This window comes from Podarcis tiliguerta, assembly GCF_965153285.1.
Source record: "Podarcis tiliguerta genome assembly, chromosome: 13".
NCBI lineage: Eukaryota > Metazoa > Chordata > Lepidosauria > Squamata > Lacertidae > Podarcis > Podarcis tiliguerta.
The window spans coordinates 40,212,934-40,235,656 of NC_139546.1; the positions used below are offsets into that span (position 1 = coordinate 40,212,934).

At 49.2% G+C, this 22,723-nt stretch overlaps 2 protein-coding genes across 3 annotated transcripts; one reads left to right on the plus strand and one right to left on the minus strand.

Moving 5' to 3' along the window:
• Positions 1-878: 878 nt before the first annotated feature.
• On the plus strand, positions 879-12,992 carry PIP4P1 (phosphatidylinositol-4,5-bisphosphate 4-phosphatase 1). The gene is made up of 7 exons (XM_083409946.1): positions 879-1,130; positions 1,915-2,117; positions 6,974-7,080; positions 8,232-8,337; positions 9,100-9,152; positions 9,673-9,763; positions 10,741-12,992. Exons 1-7 carry the CDS (start codon positions 986-988, stop codon positions 10,882-10,884), a joined length of 849 nt encoding a protein of 282 aa, XP_083266072.1. The 5' UTR covers positions 879-985; the 3' UTR covers positions 10,885-12,992.
• A 1,550-nt stretch (positions 12,993-14,542) lies between these two features.
• Positions 14,543-22,612, minus strand: APEX1 (apurinic/apyrimidinic endodeoxyribonuclease 1). Of its 2 annotated transcripts, none has more exons than XM_083409904.1 (5): positions 22,379-22,612; positions 21,265-21,412; positions 19,595-19,776; positions 16,733-16,925; positions 14,543-15,828 (listed from the first exon to the last, which is right to left on the minus strand). In XM_083409904.1, exons 1-5 carry the CDS (start codon positions 22,595-22,597, stop codon positions 15,314-15,316), a joined length of 1,257 nt encoding a protein of 418 aa, XP_083266030.1. In that variant the 5' UTR covers positions 22,598-22,612; the 3' UTR covers positions 14,543-15,313. The 2 variants fall into 2 exon arrangements, with proteins under 2 accessions (XP_083266030.1, XP_083266031.1); XM_083409905.1 differs by lacking the exon at positions 22,379-22,612 and adding an exon at positions 22,042-22,342.
• Positions 22,613-22,723: the final 111 nt, after the last annotated feature.

The following is a 22,723-nucleotide window of genomic DNA, read 5'->3' on the forward strand; positions in this document are numbered from 1 at the left end:
ATCTAGTAGAACATCCTGTTCTCACAGCAGCCAACCACTAGCCTAAGTACACCCTTTTATTTTTAAACATAGTACACATTTACATTTCAATAAAATGTGTTTTGCATTTAAATGAAAATATCCCAATTTAATTTATAATTCTGTAACCTCAGTATCTGCACTACTGGTCCTCCCAGTTTGGACTCCTAGGATGTGTTAAAAGGATTTACATATATTTGCATATATTTGCATATATGCAAATTGACATTTGTGCTCATATGCTTCCTCTGCTCCTCCCCCCCACCCCTCGCTTTCAAATGTAATATTGCTTGGGACGTCAATCATTGCCTGAGGGGCGTGGCAATACGGAGATACTATAAGAGGCGGGGTAAACTTCAGAGAACGGGAGGAGACATCCTGAGTGAAGGACAGGGGTGAGCTTGAGTCTATCCAATGGGAGAACAGAGTTTTCATCACGTGAAAAATAAGGCCCTGTCTCGGCCAATACACGCAGAGACGTGGGATCATACTATGGAACAGCGACAGGTCTCAGCCAATTAAAACACTTGGCTTGCTTGTCACGTGGGTCAACCGTTCCTCAGTACGCACCGCTCTGACAGCCGTATTGTAAATCAGCGGAGGGCCGGGAGGAAATGACTCAGGGGACAAGAGGGAGAGGGCTGCAGGAGCAGCCAATGAAAAGGCCAAAGGAGAGTCACGGGATGAGGGTGACATGAGGGGCAAGTGTATGGTGTGGGCGGGCACGTTTCCTGTCCAATCATGGCGCGCGGGAGATGCACGGGCGCGGCCACGAGTGCCCAATCAGTAAACAAATTCCCTGGCTCTCTTCACGTGACGAGGCTCTTTGCAGTCAACAGGAACAGGATGTCCTTAGTCACGTGACTAGGGTAGAGTGGGTGGGGGGAGAGAGAGCAAGGGGCGGGGTCGCGCGCTACGGAAGCCGAGAGGGACGCAGAGCAGGGCGGTTGCAGCAACAGTAGCAGCGATGGCTGCGGACGGCGAGCGCTCCCCGCTACTACCAGCCGAGTCCGGGGATGGGGGCGGCCTCGGCGCTGGAGGGCTGGTCGGGCCCGCAGGGCTGGTCTCAGCCTCCGCCTCGAACCCGCCGGGGAAGCCGAACCCGCCTCAGGGTGAGCCACGCCCCCTCATTAATATGCATAAGATTTCCATTGAGTGGGGGGGGGAGCAATGGAGGGGCGTTGGGGGGAGAAGGCGAGGGAAGCCTCCTAAGTAGAAAAAGCGGAGTTAAAGCATCAGGGGCGGGTCTTTAGCTGCGTGGGCGTGGCTACTTCGAATGAGGGCGTGGTCATGTGCTGCAGGGGCTGGGCTACAGGCAGTGGGGGTTCTAGGCGCCCCTGCCCAGCAATTAGTGAGGCAGTAAGTGGAGAAGTTCAGGGTTGGTCTGGGAAGGTTTTTTGTAGGGTGCTGGGGCGCAGGTAGATAAGAAAAAGGGACAGGTGCGGGCATGATTGGCTTCACAGTAGTCTGATGGGCAACATGTTAGAGGAGAGTGGTGGATCACCCTGTGGAGGGGATCCCCAAAGACTGAGTTTGAGCATTTACAGGAGGCAATATTATGTTGGCTGATACTTGGAGGTCCGATTGCAAAAATAAACAAACAAATGAATAACATCCTTGTCTTTTTCTGATCCACTTGGTGGGGTGGGGTTGGTGAAGAGTTAAGCCAAGTGCTTGCAGATATTGGAGTCTCGTGGGATGAATTTGGGTGGAGCCGAGGACAGATTTATTTTTTTTAAGGGGTTGTTGAAGTATTTGTGAAATGTGATGTGTGTTGTTTTGGGGGAAGGCAGCTGAGATGCAGGTCTGGCTGAAGCAGAGTGAAGAGGGGTTGGGGCACTGAAGCAATAGTCCATGCTCCCTTTCCACAGACACTTCTTTCTTTCCTCTTGAAAGGGTTTCCTTCCTTCAGTGGGGTCAACGATGGGGGCCAGGCAGCTGTGCTTCCCGGAGAGGACCCCCCACCCTACTCGCCTATGGCGTCTCCAGAGAGTGGCAGTGCTCCCATGATCACTTGCCGGGTTTGCCAGAGCCCCATCAATGTTGAGGGCAAGATGCATCAGCATGTCGTGAAATGCAGCGTCTGCAACGAGGCCACGGTGAGCACTGTTGGAAGGGCGGGTGGTATGATGGCAGTGGGGCTGAGGTAGCGGTGAAGAGGAGGAGCTGTGTGCCAGGAGATCCTTGGCTCAGATCTTGTCTTAATTATCAAAGCTCTAGGCTTTTTTCATTTTTAGCTCAACAGCCATTATTTCTCAGCCTCAGCTGCTACCCACAACATCACTTCTAATAGCCAAGTTGTAGCTCAGGTGGCGTATTAGGGACACATAAATATACCCTATTTTTGGCTCTATAAGACTCACTTTTTCCCTCCTAAAAAGTAAGGGGAAATGTGTGTGCGTCTTATGGAGCGAATGCAGGCTGCGCAGCTATCCCAGAAGCCAAAACAGCAAGAGGGATTGCTGCTTTCACTGCGCAGCGATCCCTCTTGCTGTTCTGGCTTCTGAGATTCAGAATATTTTTTTTCTTGTTTTCCTCCTCCAAAAACTAGGTGCGTCTTGTGGTCTGGTGCGTCTTATAGAGCAAAAAATACGGTAGTTGTGGGGTCTTTTTTTTTCTGTAGCAGGACTGTTTATTTAACCGGAGCTCAGGCAAAAGATGCACAACTGATCTAGCTTGGTGTTAAAATACCTGCATCACATCCATTCGAAAAGATGTGATGTTCCAACTTTGGCATATCCAGGTGGATCTGGGAAAGGCTTCCAGCCTGAAACTCAGGAGAGCCACTGCTAGTCGGTGTACTGATCTAGGTGAACAAGTGGCCTGACTTGGGATAAGTCAGTTTCGTCTGTAATCTGTTGGTTTGCCAGGTAACTGTTGAGTCAGCCTTTGGCAAGCTGTTTCCAACTACAGCTGATGGGAGTTGTAATCTAAAACATCTCAGGGCACCAGCTTGCTGGTGGCTGTGCTAGGCTGATGGAAAGCAACCAGCTGACTTCCTTTTAACTTGGGGCATAATGAGAAAAGAAGAAAATGGGTAGGAACTTTTCTCTCTCCTGTCTCATAATATTAGATCCTGGGGTCACACAGTGAAAACCGATTGACATTCAGGATAACCAAGAGGACATGCCAGTTCCTGTTCACACCCCTACACAATTAACCAATGACACCAGACAGGGTGTTGGGCCAATAGCTTAGGTAGGTCTAAAAGTGGCTTACGCAGACACATGGAGGAGGAGAGATTTATAAATTGTCAATGGTGACTATGTGGAATCTCCAGCTACAGAGGCAACATACCTCTGAATTAAAATTTGCTCAGCAAGAATCTAAAGGAGAAGGCAGTTACTTGCACTTGGTTAGTAAATGTCGGGGAACAGGCATTTTTGTCTCATCTAGCAGCGTTCATCTTCTTATATGGGAAATGGAGATCTTGGATCCACTCCAAAATCCTTTTGAGGTTTTTTTATTTTTTAAAAAATATACCTTGCCTTTTGAAGAGCTTCCTGTTCCTATTTTGCAGAAAGAAGTGCATAATAATAATAATAATAATAATAATAATAATAATAATTAGAGTAAAGGTGGCAATGAATTTGGAATCACTTCTTTCTGCAATCCCAGTCAACATTTCAACCAAACAGAGTGTTAGGCCCTCGTGACACAGGTGTTCCCAACCTCTTTGGAGTTTAGGGGTACACCTGGGAATTATAAGAAACGTACTCATTTTACAGATGAAAAGTTGGCGATGGTCAAAAACACACTTAAAAAGCAGGTGAGACACCAACCCCTGCAGAAAAACAACCTCAAAATACAGTACGGACCAAAAAAGTGCAACAGCAAACACCCTTCCCAAAAAGAAGGGTACCTCCACCCAACCTCCCAAAAGCCTTACAATAAATAGATATGAGAGGGGCAACTTAGGGAGCCCTAGTCCCAACAGTTTTAATGGAAGGGAAATGGAAGGTGAAAGATGCACATCCTTGACTCAGTCCCTCATCCCTTGTTCCCAATATATAGCATGAGGAAAAACTTATCCTGCACTCACGTTGTTACTGAAGGATTCGGGGATGGTTCCTTTGCACAACAGAGCTAGTGGGGATTTCCTTTTTCTTCATCCCCACGCCTAGTTCCTTGTAGGTCTGAGCTTCTGGAGGTAATAATACTCTGACTTATTGGGTTCTTGGAAGCACTACTAAGATAATGTGCATGGACCACCTTGAACACACAGGGTGCCTGGATGATGCAAAGTCTTGCTCTGAGGACAGTTCCGCAGTGGGGCAGAGCTTCCTTTCTTGCCTTTGCTTCTCCCCATTCCTCCCATTGTACTGCTCCTTTCTTTAGAATATTCTGTGTTAACTTGAGAGAGGGGGTAATACGCCAAAATTTCGCTAAAGCCTAGTCCGGCGTACGAACATAAATCTTGAAGCTGAAATTGCAGCTCAGCAGTGGCCTTGATGCTTGGACAAGCAGATTCCACAGAGTTGGTGTGATGTGATGCACTGCTGTCTGGGCACCCTCCAAAGTTTTAAATCAGAGCTACAGATCTCTACTCTGTTGTTTCATGTATTTCCCAGAATAATTACCTGGAGTTAACCTGGCTTTTTTTTAATCTCCTGGAGAAACCTGTCTGACCATAGTTAGCTCAGCTTCTCATCCAATAAGTGAAATCTCATTTATGGATGCTGACAAACACAAGAGTGTGGTTCAAGAGGGGTGGTCTGTTGGACTTTGGAGCTAGGTTTGTACAGGTTTGCTGTGCTGCTGCCACATTCCTGTTGCGCTTTCTGCCTCTGGAACCTCAAATTAACAATAACACAGCATCTGTGGGGTGGAGGTACAGTGCAAAGCTTTTCAGACAGTTAGTATATTGAAGAAAGAATTCCTGTTTCAAGATCGTGAAATGCACAAGCTTATCTAGTTGTTTTAATGTGGTACTTTATCATTAAATGGGAATACACTATAAATACCAGCTGCTTAGGGTCAGCTATAAACATTAAGAAGAGTTTGGATTTGATATCCCGCCTTTCACTCCCTTTAAGGAGTCTCAAAGCGGCTAACATTCTCCTTTCCCTTCCTCCCCCACAACAAACACTCTGTGAGGTGAGTGGGGCTGAGAGACTGTGACTGGCCCAAGGTCACCCAGCAGCTGCATGTGGAGGAGCGGAGACGCGAACCCGGTTACCCAGATTACGTGACTACCGCTCTTAACCACTACACCACACTGGCTCTTAAACAAGGAAATAATTGCTCTGTTGAAACCCTTTAGTCAGATTGTCCTTTTGTTCCCTCCAATTAAGCCTTACCAGCTTAATTGGAGGCCACCACTAGAAGCCTCTTCTATCAGTCCTCTGCTGACCTATTGGCATTCAGATCTATCTTTCTGTGGTTCCCTGGAAGTCTACTCTCCAGCACTGCTAACCGCCAGCAGAGCTCAACACTCCGAGCTGCTTCTTTCTCCTTCCCTCGGGGCTGCAGGCAGATTCTCCACTTAACTCACTGAGCCAAGTGATTCAGCGATCTTCAACAAAACCAAAAGCCACTGAGCCACACTCCGTGTTTCTGAGGCCATGCTTCTCGGACCATCTGTCTTCTTCCCTGGCCCTCCTTTATTCTGCTGTCCATTTCTTCTGACCAACTCCTCCTTCCAGCTCCCAGACCCCTCCTTTTACTGCACACCAGGCCATATATATACTACTTCTAACCCCCACTGGTGCAGCCCCAGCCAAACGCACTGGCCAAATGAAAATTCTAAGCCTCCATCCACCAATCAAAATATGCATTTCTTCCACCCCTGTTTTGCATACTGTGAATTTCATCACCAGCCTTTCCTCAGAGCTGTCTGTTATGGCCCCAGTGACAATTAAATCACTGAAGCAGAGTGAAGACTTCCAACGTAATCATCACATAATCCAATGCACATTCAAACCTCATTCACATGTCGATTTCTTCATGTGTTGAAACATTCCTTAATATTGGGCTTCCCCAGCCTGGTGATGTTTTGGACTACAACATTCAGCAGGGATAATCAAGAGTTGTACTTTAGCAGCAGAGGGAGGCCTGTGTGCCAGAACCCAAAGTGACGAACTTGCAGTCCTCCAGATGTTCCTGGATTTCAACTCCCACCCTTCCTTGCCATTGTCCTTGCTTGGCAGGGTTGACAAGAATTGAAGTCCAGCAACACTGTAAGGCCACAGCCCTCATTCCTCTTCTAAACCTTCACGACAGATTATAGACATATTCACTGGAGTCCAGTGTAACTTAGTTCATTGTGATTTTCGTACATTCTCCTCTGCAGTGTAAGTTGAACTGGTATTCCTTCTGCCCTCCTTTGCACGGTCTGCTTAAAATGGGTGGTGTGGGTATTGTTACATTCCGTACTAGAGTTTAAAGCACTTTACAATTCTTCTGCATTAGGAGGAGAGGTGTGGCTGTGAGTTTAATGATTTATCTATGACCAGCTATGAAGCCTTACGGCTAAAAGAGTCTCCCTTGCTCTGAACCCTTGCTTAGCACTGACTGTTGCTTGTCATATAATACACAGTTCAAGATACTAGGGACCAAAAATGGAATAAAAAATTGACCTGGGGTGGAAATAGACCTGCAAATTTCTGTGCCTTTCTCCTCCTTTTGCCCTTCTGGTTCTCTGGCCTAAAGTCCCATCTCCTCTGCTGCAATAAATACCCCTTTTTCTCAAGCCTTACTTTGCTATTCTGGGTCCTGAGTGAGAATTTCACCTAGCTCCTGCTTCTCACCCTGCTGCCACTGAGCCATCCTCACACTCCCATCTCTGTGCTTTTTCCTTCCGCAGCCCCACGCCATAAATTACAGAAACCCTGCAAGATCTTCCCCTAGCAAAGTAGACCTTTCACGTCCCTAACAGCCTCCTCCCCTCACTCTTAAACCAGGACGTGCGTTTGCTTCTTACGGATTGTGTCTTTTTGCCTTCTTTCTGCTACAGCCTATCAAAAATGCCCCGCCTGGTAAGAAGTACGTGAGATGCCCCTGCAACTGCCTCCTGATCTGCAAAGTGACATCGCAGCGCATTGCCTGTCCTCGGATATACTGGTAATGGAATGGGCTGGGAGAGGTGCTGGGAAAGGCACGGCGGCTTTGCTGCAGTTCCATTGGGGAGTTTGGGGATGGGACCCCCAGTTCTGCAACCCAGATGAAATAAGTTTGATTTCTGAACTTGGGATATGCTTGTGGGGGGGGGGAGGGTACCCTAGAACTCCACCCCCACTATGCTCCATGGAGTGGTGGCTTACAGGATCTGGCCAGCCAGCCGGGTCCTAAATTTCTCACACATCTGTGGGCCACTATGACAGTTGGGTAGTCCCTCTCACCTGTCAGTCACCTGACACCATTGTTTCAGGTGACTTAACGTCAAAGGAAAGAATTGGGCAGAATTTTTCTTTTTGTTAAGGAAGTCAGAAGCTTTTGCTTATCTATTGCAAGTTTATTGCCAGAGATCTGTTGATCCTGACTTCCCTTTTGCCCTCCTGCACCCCGACCTAGACACCAGCTGTTTACCCACTCCCTTTTTTTCCAGTGGCATTTCCTTATCTAGGAGGCACCTGTAAACGAGTTGTTATATAAACTCTGAGTTGGTCTGTTTCTGGTGACTTAGTTTTTTTTTTTTAAAAAAAAGCCTCTTATCATATTGTGCGCACTGTCTTGAGGACCAACCAGCTGACTGGATATAAATGGCTTTAATTTCACTTGAAGCCTTAATCTGAAACCCCTCCCACCCCTGAACAGGATGCGGCCAGGAGCCTGGTGCTGTTTGAAATAAAAATTAAGAATCCTTGTATCCTGGGGGAGGAAAATGTCTTTACTAGGAAACTTTTGCTGCATTGTGTGATCAGAATGTTGTGTGTGGGAACTGTGAAAACAATGTCACAAAAGCAGGGGGCCATAGATGCTTGTTTTAGGAGGTGAGGAATGGAGAGATGGAGCACTTCTTTTTACTTGCTGTGATCAATAGTTGTAATTGCTGGGGGACTGAATTTAGCTGGGTAAGCTGGATCTTTTGGGAGGACAGACCTCGCTGCACGTGGGGACAATATTGGCAACAAGCAGGGAATAAAGGAGTAATGTTGGGATTGGGAAGTGGGTGGTGTGCCAGTTTCCAGGCTGTCCCACTGGTACAGGCACAGAAAGGCTTATGAGAGCAGTCATCTAATCTAATTCTTCTTCTCCCCCGCCCTTGCTCCCAGTAAAAGGATCATTAATCTGGGCCCAGTGCATCCAGGACCCCTGAGTCCTGAGCCACAGCCGGTCGGTGTGCGCGTCAACTGCGGACATTGCAAAAACAACTTCCTGGTAAGGGGTGCTTGGAAGTGAGGCCAGGGTCATTGGGGGTGGAAAGAGAGAAGGCTAGGACTTAGGATCTTCCCACCGTCTCCAGCTTTTGGAAACGAAACAGTAGCAGAACATTGGTGGGATGAAGCCAGCAACTGAACCAGTGGTGTATGTAATGGACAGAGCAAAGGTAGTCAATGTGGGGCCTTCCAGTTATGCTCGGACTGTAGCTCAGATCAGCCCCATTGTGGCTGATTGTCAGGGGTGGTGGAAGTTGCAGTCTCAAAACATGTGGAGGGAACTGGGTTGGCTGCCTGTCCCTGGCCTGGTCTTTGGCCTGGGAAGCCCATGATCAAATTGTCAGCCTCAAATCTCACCTCTGGGCAGCCTCTGGGCATCGGAATCTCACGGCTGAACGTCCCTTGTAGGATTACACAGAAAAATTGGTGGGGGAGCAACGTCCACTGCTCTGGGCTCCCTGGCAGAAGGGCAGGATAAAAGTGTAATTCACAAATCAGTTGGCCCACGTGCTACAGTTAAGGAGTGTCTTGTTCCACTTTTGGGATTCCTTTTGGGATAGGTGGCAAGGGATAATCGTGCCCCCTCTGTTGTGGCACCCTGGCAGACCCGCTTGAATAGCTGGTGCTTGGGAGCCGGGTGAGCAGGTGGTGTGCTTGACAGGTGGGCACCTCTAGAGTTGGAGCAAGCAACTTCTTCTCCAGATCTGGTTGACTAGCTTTACTTCATGTTTTCTTTTTGTTTGTTTTTTCTTCCTCCCTTCAGTGGACAGAGTTCACGGACCGCACATTAGCACGATGTCCTCACTGCCGTAAAGTGTGAGTTAACTCCACTCTTCCTTAACCCACAAGCCGCACTAACAGGGCAGGGGAAGATTGAGAGAATGTTCTGAATAGCTGCTGTAATGCATTTCATAGAATGCATAAAGGGACCCTGAGTGTCATCTATAGTCCAGCCCCCTGCAATGCAGGAATCTCAGCTAGATCATACATGGCAGGTGGACACCCAACCTCTGCTTAAAAACCTCCAAGGAAGGAGAGCCCACAACCTCTCGAGGGAGACCATTCCACTGATGAACTAGTAGCTGGATTGGGGGAGTGGGATTGTCACTTCTTTTTCTCAGGCAGGTAAACCTGGAAGTCTGTCATGTATTCTGAGCCAGGAGCTCAAGAGCACAAGCTGCATTTTTGTTAGTCACCTGAGCAGAGGTTGGCTGCTTGCTCTGGGCCAGCCAGTGTGGCAAACTCCTCTGAAGTGCTTCCCCAAGATCTGAGTGTTCAAATCCCCCCAGAGAACTCCCTAAGCACAATTTGATGGGCTGCCTATATCTGCCCCCAGATCCTCCATCGGGCGACGCTATCCCCGGAAGAGATGCTTTTGCTGCTTCCTGCTAGGCGTGTTGATGGCTGTGACAGCGACAGGACTTGCGGTGAGTGTGAGCAAGAAGGCACAGTCCCAGTGCGGCCCTTCCTGGCGTTCGCTGTCTGAAACTGAACTAGCCCTCGCTGCTCAATTTTCAGTGCAAAATATTAGGAAGTTCCATTAGATCCGGGCCTGGGGCAGCTTTGGGCTTTAAGTAGCCCACGACCCTGAGATTCCCCACGCATTGTACAGGCTGCTAATTTCTCAGTACAGTCGTATCTTGGAAGTTGTTCCGGAATCTGTTCCGGAAGTAGTTCGACTTTCAAAAGGTTTGAAAACCAAATCGCAGCTTCTGTTTGGCTGCAGGAAGCTCCTGCAGCCAGTCAGAAGCCCCGGAAGATGTCTGGGTTCCAAAAGAACATTTACAAACCGGAACAGTCACTTCTGGGTTTGTGGCGTTTGGGAGCCAAAACACCTGAGTTCCAAGGTACAACTGTACAACCTGGAGCCAGGGCTCACCGAAGCCTTTGGCAAGCTCCCTTCAAGTACAACATTATGGAATCCTCAATACACTTCCTTATTTGTGAATGGCTTTGTTAAGATATCAAAATTATGGGGCACGTACAGAAAATCAAAACGTTAAAAAGGAGCAGATGACATTTCAAGGGAAATTCAACAGCGACTCCTGAAAAGCCCCTAGGAAGCAAAACTTGGTGGGTGTGTTTTGGAGAGAAACATGAGCACGTTGGACCGCTCAGTGTGGTTCCCAGAGTTTGGTCCTAACCTCCCCCACATATATCAGCACTGCGGTGTGTGTGAAGCAGCAAGTTAGAGCCCCATCTCCTTCTGGCATGGGACTAGCCTATCTGTTCCCCATAGGTGTTTATAAGCACCCTGACCAACCGTGCGCCCTCGGGCTCCTCCCAGTATCCTCAGTCCCCTCTCTCTTTCACAGAAAACCTCTTTATCCATTTGACTGGCGGTGAAAGTGAGCTTGGCAGCTTCACCATTCGCTGACTCTTTGCCTCTCCTTTTTGTCTCCAGTTTGGTACGTGGAAGCAAGCCAAGATATACGGCGGGATCTACGCCTCTTGGGCCCTGGTTATTCTACTGGCCTTGGTGTGCCTTGGTCGAGCCACATACTGGGCCTGCATGAGGGTCAGCCACCCTGTCCAGAACTTCTCCTGAGCCTTTTCCTCCGTTTCCAGCTCCTGCTGCTGCTCCCAGCACATCATCTACTGAGAGCCAGCCCTGTCCGTCCTCATTTATTCCCCCCCGCCCTTCCTTCTGCTTTGGGGCTGGGACCTTCCGGGGCCACCCTCCTGCTGTGCCAGCACCCTATTTTTCAGTCATCTCAGCAGCTGCTACAACCCTCACCCAGGAGTCTCTTTCCTGGTCTTTCACCCTGGATCTGGAGGTGCCAAAAACGAACGATCTGACCTGAAGAACTCTCTTAACCTGCGGAAATAGGGGGGGGGGCCTACCCCAGCAACAGCAGAGTTCTCCGGGGGCAACAGAACACTAAATGGGACCAACGTCAAGAGGGGCTTATGCGTGATTAGACATTGTGGGTTCCAAGAAACTGGCACAAATTACTGAGTGCCTCCCGTGTGTGGGAGACATCAGAGCTACGGCGACTGCGCTGGGACACATGAGCAACAGGGGCCAGAGTGGTCGGATGATTAGATTGAAGCGGTCCAATCCCAGTTGTGATGGGCTCAACCACTTGAGATAAAAAAAACAAAAAACTACAGTGACTCGGCTGGGACATTTTTGGCAGAGTGGTACGTTTTCAGAATCCGTTGACTTCTCTTTGAGCTGCTTTTGAAACACTTCCCAGGCTGGAAGGAGCTATGAGACATCAGCGCTGCATCCTTTCTCTTTGCTCTGTGACTTTGGGGCAGCTGCGAAGGACAGCTCAGGCTGCGAGAGAGTCGAGGCACCTTGCACGTTCCGCAAACGGTGAGCCTGCGACGAGAGGTGTGGAAGGCGACCAGATCCTCAGCTGCTGGCTTCCCGCGGCGCTTGGGAGAACTCGGCTACTTAATGGCCAGTACCCTGCACCTTGGCGTGGGTGCTCCAGACTCCTTCCAGGCCCTTCTTCTCCCCAGACCTTCCTGTCCTTTAATACTGCCTGGCGTTTGGCTAAATGTCCCCTACCCAGTCAACAGCCCTCTATTCTGTTTGGCTAAATGTCCCCTACCCAGTCTCTATTCTGTGACCGGCAGCAATCCTGAGATCTGGAAGGCTCATGCTGACAGAATCTCTGGTACCACATTTTGACACTTTTTAAAAAACATCCCTTGATCCTGCTTTCATTTCTCTCCCCCTCTCTGCCCTTTTTTGTTTGCACATTCCATGGTGGAGGAATTTCCCCCTCTTGCCCCTCCAAGAACCAAATCCCTACTTGGGAGGGTGGGGCTGAGGGACCCTCCCCCGTCTTACGCATCATGTCACTGATTTGTGCCTGGTTTAACAACCCACCCCCACATCCCATCCTAATCATGCACTGAGTTTCACCCTTGGATCCAGGGGCGTGGATTCCCTTTCCTTTATTTACTGCTGGGTGGGACAGCTAAGTCCTTTCCCCTCTTCTATCTGCAATTCCGTCTGCGATCTTTCCTCCTGGCTTGAAATTCCAACCTCATCTCTTTTGTGTTCTGATCCTGGACATAACTTTTCTGCCCCTGCCCCTTCAACTCGCTTCCAAGAACATGCTTTTGTGTTACCCCATTTTGGGGGGTGGTGGTGGTACTCCTTTCCTTAAGTCGGGGAACCTTTGGGCCTCTAGATGTTGCTAGACTTGCATCTCCCGTCATTCCTTTCTGCTGCACCTGTTGAAAGTGCAGCAACTGGAGGTCCCGATGTACCCCACTCCCTGGCCTAGGTCATTTGAGGCCTGCGAGAGACGTTCATGGGAGGGAGGCCAGTCTTGGCAGCGCAACCAGAGGGGAAAGGGTGTCAGTCCTGCTTCCGTGCATGTCTTGGCTTTTGTCAATGGGGTGTTTTTAAGTCCCTCAGATTCCCCCCTTCCTCGTGCCCCCATGGCTTTGAGCTCGTGGCCCCAAACTTGTTGCCGTTGCAGCTTTGTATATATAAGAATAACTGATGTGTACATAGAGCTATTTAAGATTCGCTCTCCTTCCCGGTGGCTCCCTCGCTCCCTCCCACCTGTGTGCCTGCACCTTGTCTCTCCTTCAGTCATGCTGAAACTCGCCTCTCGCTCTCCTTTGCCTCCACACAGCCAAAGGAGGAATGCAGATTGGATGGTTGTAAATAAAGTAAAAGATTCCATACGTCTTCTGAGGGGCGGAGCCCTTTGAGTGGTTGTTTTCTTGGGAGTGCGGTTTGGACCATATTTGGATTTTGGAGGGGGGGTGCTAATTGGGGATGTGCCGTTTCCTAATTTGAACCTGGTGCCCTCCAGATGTTTGGGCCCACAACTCCCTGCAAGTGGCCAGCCATGATGGGAGCTGCCCTGTCTCCCTTGTAAGTGGATTTAATACTGTGCGCTTCAAATCCTGGTCTTGATTCCTTGTTCACAGTTGCTACTATGGGGCTGCCCTGAACTGAGGAAACATGTGGACTTGCTGATGGTGTTGGACTATGAATACCATCAGCCCCAGCTAGCATGGCCATTGTTCAGGGGTGATGGGAATTGTAGTCCAGCAACATTGGGACAGCTACAGGTCCTCACCCCCATCCTAGCCCTAAACCATTTTGGGACCGAAATGGGGAAATCTAAATGACAGGGTAAAAACTGGGCTGCTTTTAACTAGCACTGACAGGCATTTAAGGTGGGATGTTCTGCTTGTTGAGAATGTTCCCTTTTAAGATGTGGACACAGTCTACCAGGAAATTCTACTTGTTGAAAGAACGCCCTGAATTGCCCCGTAGGCATCCAAATTTGCCCCTTAACCATGCCTCACAGGGATTCCGTTCCAAGCCTACAGGCAGGGCTGCTACATCACAGACGGCTTGCCGCCAGTGTGATTTGGGAAGAAATGCGGCATTTTATTAACCGCAAAGGTCTTCTGTTGCCACCCTCCCAACCCTCCAATATGTTTAGATAAGCTTTTTTAAAAAATTGATTTCTGCAAACTACTTTGTGTTGCTTACCTGAATAGCAGTATATAGCATGGAAAATCAACGAATTCAGCTGCAATAGGCTGTATGCATGCATAGAAAAAAGGTGACTTGGTAAATAGTAATCTAGAGCCAGGGTTGCTGTCAGGCTGAGGCTATTACGGGAGTAGCCAATGTGGGACCCTCCATTGTCCACTGCAACTCCCATGAGCCCCAGTCAACAATGCCAAAGATCAAGGGAGATGTGGTCCAAGAATATCTGAACTGAGGGCGCTACGTTGGCTACCCTTGTGTTAGGGAGAGCTGCGTTTAAATCTTCATTTGAGTTTGATAGTCACTGGATGGCCATGAGTCAGTCATTGCCAGAGGTCTCCCTCATAGGTTTCTTGGAGGATCCAACAGATGGGGAAAGTAATTCCCGTGACTCTGGAAGATGGACAGGATAAAAATGAAGTAAATAGTCATTAGCAGGGTGCAGGGAGGAAGACCATCACTCATACTCCAACCATAGTGGCTGAAGCCCATTGGAACAGAGGGTGGGAGCCAAACACTAGGTGGAGCCTGTCCCAATGTCCCCATCCTCTCCCCTATTGAGTGACAAGGGGTAACAGAGACTAAAGCAGAGAAAGCTGACAGGTCAGGTGACCCCTTGGGCTGGCTGGAAGTGGGAAGGCAGGCTGAGGGTTGGTGTGGCAGTGCCCATTCACCTCTGCTGCCCCTCCAACCTTGAGAATAATGCCGCAAAAATAACCAGGAGAGCTGTAGAAATTCGCATTTTATATATATATAAAGGAAAGTTTAATACACTTTTTCCAGAAGAGTTAAATCTTTTGTCTCGGAGCACCATTGCTGCCTAGAGGAGGGGGGCAGTCTTTTGTAAGGAGAAAACTGGTAGCTGCTAGGTAGAAAAATAAGGGAGGAAGGATGGACAGTTAGAGGCCAAAGGGGATGGAAAACAGCGTCAGGTTGATGGAGAGAAAACTCCAGCTTTTCCTAAATACCAGAGAAACTTCCACTTTCGAGAACCACATCGCACAAGGGTTGCCAGCTTCTGAACCAGCGATACCAACCTCACATTTAACAGCCCTGAGTCAGAAAGACACCATATGGCTTATCCTGCATCTTCCGCCTCTTCGCTCCCATCTGCTCTAGAGTGGAAATCCTTGGGGAAGAGGCGGAATTGCAAAAGAGGCGGTCTCCCCAATCAGGAGCAGGCAACCCAGTGCAGAGACCTTGCTGTGAACAAAGAAATAACAGAGAAATTTGAAGCTCCCACTAGAGAAGGGTGGGCATGAACATAGGTCAGAGTTTGCCACCATAATGCTCTCTAGATGTTGTGGATTGCACTTCCCAAGAGCAAGAACATCTGGATGGCAGCATGTTGGCGACCCCTGGCATACTGAAAGAACATGATCTCAAATCCCACAAGCAGGACTTTCTAGGGCTGGGTCTCTCTCTCCACCTCTCGGCTCAAGCTGCAATTATCAGAGGACCCATGTTAGTAACCGCCCTCCATCCCCTTGACTCTCCATCACACGGCCAGGTACAGGGTGATGGGGCAGTGGTCGCTCCCCAGGGCAGTGGATCGGATCTTGCTGTCGCAGACGTTCTCCAGCAGGTCTTCGGAGACCACAAAGTAGTCGAGCCGCCAGCCCACGTTCTTGGCCCGGGCGTTCATCATGTAGGTCCAGAAGGTGTAGGCGTAGGGGGTGTCGGGGTAGAGGTGGCGGAACGTGTCGGCAAAGCCGGCCTCCAGCAGCTTGCCAAAACCCTCCCGCTCCTCGGGGGTGAAGCCGGCGTTCTTCTTGTTGCCCTTGGGGTTCTTCAGGTCGATCTCCTGGTGGGCCACGTTGAGGTCCCCGCAGAGGACGAGGGGCTTGCGGGCGGCCAGGCCTTGCAGGTAGGAGCGGAAGGCCACGTCCCAGCGCTGGCGGTACTCCAGTCGCACCAGGCCCCGGCCCGCGTTGGGGACGTAGGCCGTCACCAGGAAGTAGGAGGGGAACTCGGCCGTGATCACCCGGCCTTCCTTGTCATGCTCCTCCTCGCCTGCGGGGGGGGGGGGGCAGAGAACGGAAACGGTCGCCGGTTACGGAGTAGCAGAACGGGCAACTGGATCTGGTGGGGAACCTAAGTCTCCCCCAGGCCTTGCAGGCCGAGCTTGAGTCACAATGCTTGTTTTGATTTATATACCCCTTTTCTTACACTTACGTACACCAGCGGAGAGACGGTGGCTGGCCCAAGGTCACCTAGTGAGCTACAAGGCAGAGTGGGGATTCGAACCCTGGTCTCCCAGGTCATAGCCCAACACTCTAACCATTACGCCACACTAGCTGTCGCCAGGTGACCTTTTTTCCCTTTGGCTACAGAGCTCTTTTCAAAGCACCTCGTCAGGGCCTATGCAAGACCTGACAGTCGACCAATTGTCCCAAACTGATTTACAGCGAAAATTGTAAAAATCCTCATGTTTGGGACTACAGTTCCCATGATCCTTGACCATTGTCCATGCTAGCTATAAGATAAACAAGGGTGCCGTTCAAACGCAAAAGAAACATAGGACTTGCGGACAAAACAGGATAGATTTGTGGCAGAGGACAGTGTAGTTTAGGGGTGAGGGGCCTTTATTAGCCCTTGGGCTGCATTTCTGTCTGGACAACTTTCCAGGGGCCACATGCTGGTGGAGGGGGAGGACAGAGGGGAAAGTGGATGAAGTAACTAATGCAAACTTTACGTTTCTACACACGTTCCTCTCTCTCCTCCATCTGGACAAGGGGAAGCCATCAGAGTTCAAGGACATATAAAAACACTTGAGGTGCGAAGACAGGGCCAGACAAGAAAGGCAAGACCTGGTGAGAGTTCTGAGGACCAGACAAGGGGCCTGGAGGGCCACATTCAGCCCCTAGGTCAGAGAGTCCCCACCTGCAGTTAGTCATGGGGTTTCAGAAGTCCTTACCGATACCGTAGGTGACATCGACAGGCTTGGCCTTGGAGAGGAGGGCCACCCCACTGTAGCCCTCCTTGTCGTCGGAGCAGGCCCAGTACTTGTGGGGATAGTCAGCCAGATCCCGGATCTCGGATGGCAGCTGTTTTTCAGCGCATTTCGTCTCTTGGAGGCAGAGTATGTCTGGCTTCTCCTCACACACCCACTGTGGGGAGAGATGGCTTTAGGTCAGGTCTCCCATCTTCTCACAAAAAAGAAAAACGGGATTTAGCAGGGTGGAGAGGAGACTGAGAGGGAGCTGGGTTAGCTTGCTGAGGAAACTAGCTACGTACTGAAGGGATTCCTAGAGTCCTAGAACTGTAGAGTTGGAAGGGACTATGAAGGTCATCTAGTCCAACCCCCTGCAATGCAGGAATCTTTTGCCCAGCGTGGGGCTCGAACCCACGACCGTGACATTCAGAGCCTCATGCTCTACTGGCTGAGCTTTAGTGTGGTGTAGTAGTACAGTCCTATCTCGGAAGTCGAACAGAATCCGTTCCGGAAGTCCCGCTGGACTTTCAAAACATTTGGAAACCAAGATGCGGCTTCTTGCAGCCAATCGGAAGCTACAGAAGCTGTATCGGATGTTCGGATTCCGAAGAACGTTCGCAAACCGAACACTCACTACGGGTTTGCGGCATTCAGGAGCCAAAACGTTCGAGTCACAAGGCGTTTGTCAACCAAGGTACAATTGTAGTAATAATAGGGTCAACTCTAGGACCAGAGAGACATGGGTTCAAATCCCCACCCAGATACGAAGCTTGCTGATTGTGGACTAATTGTTCCGTCTCAGGCAATACTCCCTCACAGCGGTGCTGTGATGATGCGTATTTATTCACTTATAAGCTGTCCTTCGACATGCTTCCCCAACATCTCGAAAAATGGCTGGAAACCTGGAAAACCACTGCCAGTCATCACTGACATTATGGAGTACAGTGGTGCCCCACAAGACGAATGCCTCGCAAGACGAATGGGTTTTCCGTCTGCAGAGGCGCTTCGCAAGACCAATTTCCCTATGGGCTTGCTTCGCAAGACGAAAATTGACGAAAAATTTTGAGGTTTTTTTTTTTTGCTCCAAAACCCCTTATTTTGAATCGCTAAGCTGCTAAAAGCATTTTAGCAGCAAAACTGCTAATCCCCCAAGGCTTAAAAAGCCATTTTTAGCCCTTAAAGTGCCAATAGCGCTAATAGCGCTAATCCGCTAATGGGCTTGCTTCGCAAGACGAAAAAACCGCAAGATGAAAAGACTCGCGGAACGGATTCTTTTCGTCTTGCGAGGCACCACTGTACAACGGACACATTCCAATAGCCGTCACAGTTCCCAAATTCCTTGGCTCTTATGTACCAAAACAGCACCGCACAGAAATGCGAGGGGCATTAAGCAATATCCGGGAATCCCCAAACAGTCTTTAGGGGAGCAAAAACGTAAGAACATCCCTATAAAACAAAACAAAAAACCTAGTCCAATAAAGCCTGAGCATGCAAAGGAATGCTGAGTATTTGAGGGTGGGGGTGGGGGGTGGGGGTAGATGACAAAGAAAGCCAGATGGGAGAACGGAATGGAGCACCCTGCAACAGGGCATGGCTGGCTGGCACCCAGAATGGGAGCATTCTGCACAGCAACATTTTGTTGCAGCCCTCACTTGCACTCCTACATCGCTACTGAGAAGTCTGTTCTGGGAGGGGAAGAGCAAAAGGTTGCTTTAGTCCCAGTCTATCGCCCTGTGACAGAGATGGCCTCACTGTGGCTCAACTCTTCCCTCAGAAGCAGAGGAAAGGTAGGATACAAATAGATTGCCCTGGTTGTCGGCCTTCACAGGCTCAGTTGCTTGCTTCTTGCAGTCCCACGGGGATCCCCCGGTTTACCCAGAAGGACGTCTGGTTGCCATACCACTGGCTCCTAATTGCTTCTCTATGAGAGGGTGGGAATGCAACTCTCCCGTGAGGGGCTACATCATCTCCAAGGAAACATTTAACGCGATGGGTAGCCATGGTGAAGCGCAACTCAGGGGAAACGGCTGTAACGAAGGTGGAAGGGGAGCACAAACTGCCAGGCAGAGGCTTTCGTCCAACGTAGCTCAACTGTGGCCCTCCAGGTCTGGGACTCCAATTCCCATCATACCATGCTGGCTGGGGCTGATGGGATTTGGAGTCCAGCAACAACTGAAGGACCACAAGCTCCCCACTCCTGAACTACACCATGTGAGGCTTTTTCTACTTTAGATATTGGGGCGGGGAAAATCGCTAAAGAGACTCAAGCTTTTTACAAAATTATGCTCAAAATAAAGTACAGAGAGAGAAGCGAGGCACATGGGAGGGGGAGGACATACATCCCACACCATTAGTTGCATTCAGGAGTCATCACCCGAATAAAATTAATTGGCGTCAAATCCAGGACACGCAAACAGAAAGACTCCTTCATGGAACCCAGAACCAATCTGTGGAATTCACAGACCATGAGATGTGGCGACGACGGCCTCTTTGAAATGGAATAAAAAAAATCATGGAAGGGGGGGGGGGGGCAAGATCTATGAACAGTCATGGGATAAATGGATCCCAGGTCATATTCTGGGAGGGTGGAAGGCAGGGAGCCCATAAAGCAGGGGAATGGCCAGTCAAGGAAAGGCTTGGCCAACGCAATTCTCATTTTGTCTCCAGGGGGCAAGACTGAGATGGAGGAGTAAGAAGCTGCTACAGGATGAAAATACAGGATGAAAGCAGGAAGGCAGGCAGATGGGGCTGTGAGGGCAGACTGGGGCCAACTGGGCAGTGCCCCCCCCCCCGTTCCCCCTCAGGGGTCAGCCTCTACCGGTTGAGCCTATTCTTATGCCTTACCTCCAGCCCCTTCTTCTTAAACCAGGCTCGGATCCCGTCAACATTCCAGGAGGTGACCTTCAAGGTGTATTTCTTGCCACTGGGAGAGGTGAGTTTGTCAGGGGGGTCTTGGTACAGGATTGGACCATCGGCCTCCTTCTCAGCTTTCGTCCCACCTTTCTTAGCCTTCTTAGGCTCTGGTTCTGGCAAGAATAAAGAGTGAAGAGTAAGAAACAATTTGCTTTTCCATCAGTTACGAGAAACATTGGGGTTCCATGTAAGGTTTGCAAAGAGCTACTTGCCTGATTTCATGTAGCCAACAACATTTTCCTCCAAGCAACTAGGTATAGGTAAAGGGACCCTGACCATTAGGTCCAGTCATGGCCGACTCTGGGGTTGTGGCGCTCATCTCGCTTTATTGGCCGAGGGAGCTGGCGTACAGCTTCCGGGTCATGTGGCCAACATGACTAAGCCGCTTCTGGCGAACCAGAGCAGCGCACGGAAACGCCGTTTAGCTTCCCGCTGGAGTGATACCTATTTATCTACTTGCACTTTTACATGCTTTTGAACTGCTAGGTTGGCAGGAGCAGGGACCGAGCAACGGGGGCTCATCCCGTCATGGGGATTCGAACCACCGACCTTCTGATCCGCAAGTCCTAACCTCTGTGGTTTAACCCACAGCACCACCCGCGTCCCTAGCAACTAGATAGTGGTAGTTTATAAGCTTCAGTTTTTCTTTTGTCCATATATGAATATTGTCAGTGTAGGCATGTAGCCTAGTGGATTGGGTGGGGAGGCAGGTTGGTTCTGTGGATTTATTTGCAAGGCTGGATCCAAGCACATGTGTGTCATTCATTCAATCACACAAACAAACACACATATAAAGATGCCACACAGGAACCAAGACTGGGGCGGAGGAACACCACGGAATCAGTTTTATTTAACTCCAGGGCTGGCAACGTAGGATTACAAGCCAGTGTGTTGGTTAGAGGGTTGAGCTAGGACCAAGGAGACCAGGGTTCAAATTCCTACTCAGCTACGAAGCAGTATACAACCCGCTGGGCATGCAATATTATTTATTATATTTATAAATAATAAAATAGATTACTTGCTTCATTAATACATTTCCTTCACAGAGTTCAAGGCAGTGTACAAAGTTCTCTTTCTCCCCATCCCAATATTTTATATTCACAGTAACACTGTGGGGAAGGCTAGTTACATTGAAAGATAGTGACATCTCATTGAAAGATGGGCCCACAGCACTAAAATCGAAGGTAAGCCTGCCTCCTCTTTGAGGCTTGCAACTGTCAATCACCTGATGCCATAATGACACCAGGAAATCCACCCACCTATCAAAAATGTCTCACAGAGTTTGGGTTAGTTCTGGATCCAGCCCTCCAAGCTCACTCAATTCCCCACCTTGTTTGAGAGGTTTGAGAGAAAGACTACGACACACAAGACATCTGAAAGATTATTCTTAGTAGTAGTAGTAATAATAATAATAAAAATAACAATTTAATTTCTTATCCATCCCTCAAAAAAATAGTACCAAAGCAAGTTACAGCTATATATATATATCACAAATTACAGCCACAAGAACAGGGTGAGTCCTAAAAATATCTATCTCAAGTGTCATATAAGCTCCATCCATATTCAAATCCATCTTTATTGCCAAGACTGAAGACACTGACCTGCCACTGCCTCCTTCTCATCAGGAAGGGCTTCACCTTCCTTCTTCTTGCCCCGTTTTGGCATCGTAGGTGCCAAGCTGGATCCTACCCTAGGCAGCTGGCAGCGCAACCTGGCCTGCAGCAGGCTATTGAACAGCAACGTTGTCTCCTGGGGAGAAAGGATCATGATGGTAAACACTCCCAAATGTCCTCCAAACAGGCACCTTCAGTGCCATAAGCCCCATTGACTTTGGTGGCTTTAAAAGATTAGGCAAATTCACGGAGGATAAAGATGAGATGACTGTGTTCTGCCTCTGAATACCATTTGCCGGAATCACAAGTGGGGAGAGAGTGCTGTTGGCATTCGAGTCTTGCTTGTGGGCTTCCCATACATCTCTGGCTGGCTACTATGAGAACAGGATACTGGATGGGCCTTTGGCCTGATCCAGCGGGCTCTTCTGAAGATGAATCCCCTAATTATTATTATTTATTAATTATTTATTATTATTAATAATAATAATAAGTCCCCTAATAATGCTAACCTGAAAACACTGCATGGGCGACTTTCCACCCAGCAAAGTGTCTTTTTGCTCCACAAATATCTGCTCATTCTTAGCCAATTATTATAATTCCCCCAGATCAAATGACAGTGCCCTGACAAGACGTCACCACTCTCTGCTACAGCTGCCCAGAGCACAGAAATATATAAGGCATAGACACTAGACTGGATTAAGCTTCTAGCCAATTCAAGTCTTAGCAAGAGGCAATAGTGGGGGCCTGAACCAGTTCGATTTTTACCTGTCATGCAACCACGATGAATTCTGCACCAACTGGATTTTTACCTGCTATGGAACTGCGATTGCATATGCACCACTTGGTTGTGGGTTCCCTGCCATGCAACTACAATGAAATCTGCACCAGCTGAGATTTCACCTGCCGCACAACTTTTAAGGGCACCTTTAGAGGCCTTCCAGGGAGAAGAGGGAACAAAAAGCGGGGAGGAGAAACTACCTTATCCATACACCCTCCCTCTGCAAAGACAGAAGACCAGCTTCCCCCTTCGTTTCTGTATAAATCATGCAGTTAATAAAATAAAATAATTATTATTTCCAATTATTTCTCCTCCTGCTCTTACCGCACCAGGATCCCTCCGCTCCCCAGAGACAAAGGCGGAGACTGCAGAGCTCGCACGCGCGCAAGGAGAATGGAGAGCCCGGGAGAGCAGCACGTGGAGTGGATTTGTATCACGTGACACAGGCTGCTGAAAAGGGCCTGAGAGGGCGGGGCTCTCTGAAAGCGAGAGGGGAGATTGCCTTGGTTTTGATGGAGGAAAGGGTATGGACAGTAGTGGCATGAAGGGGTTAAAGAATCATAGGGTGTCACGTGGAGAGGGAGTAGAAGACGTTCGGTGGCTGATGACGTAGCGGGATTCTCTCTGGGCAGCTCCGCCCCAAAGGGGAGTCACAAGTTTTACTGTAGT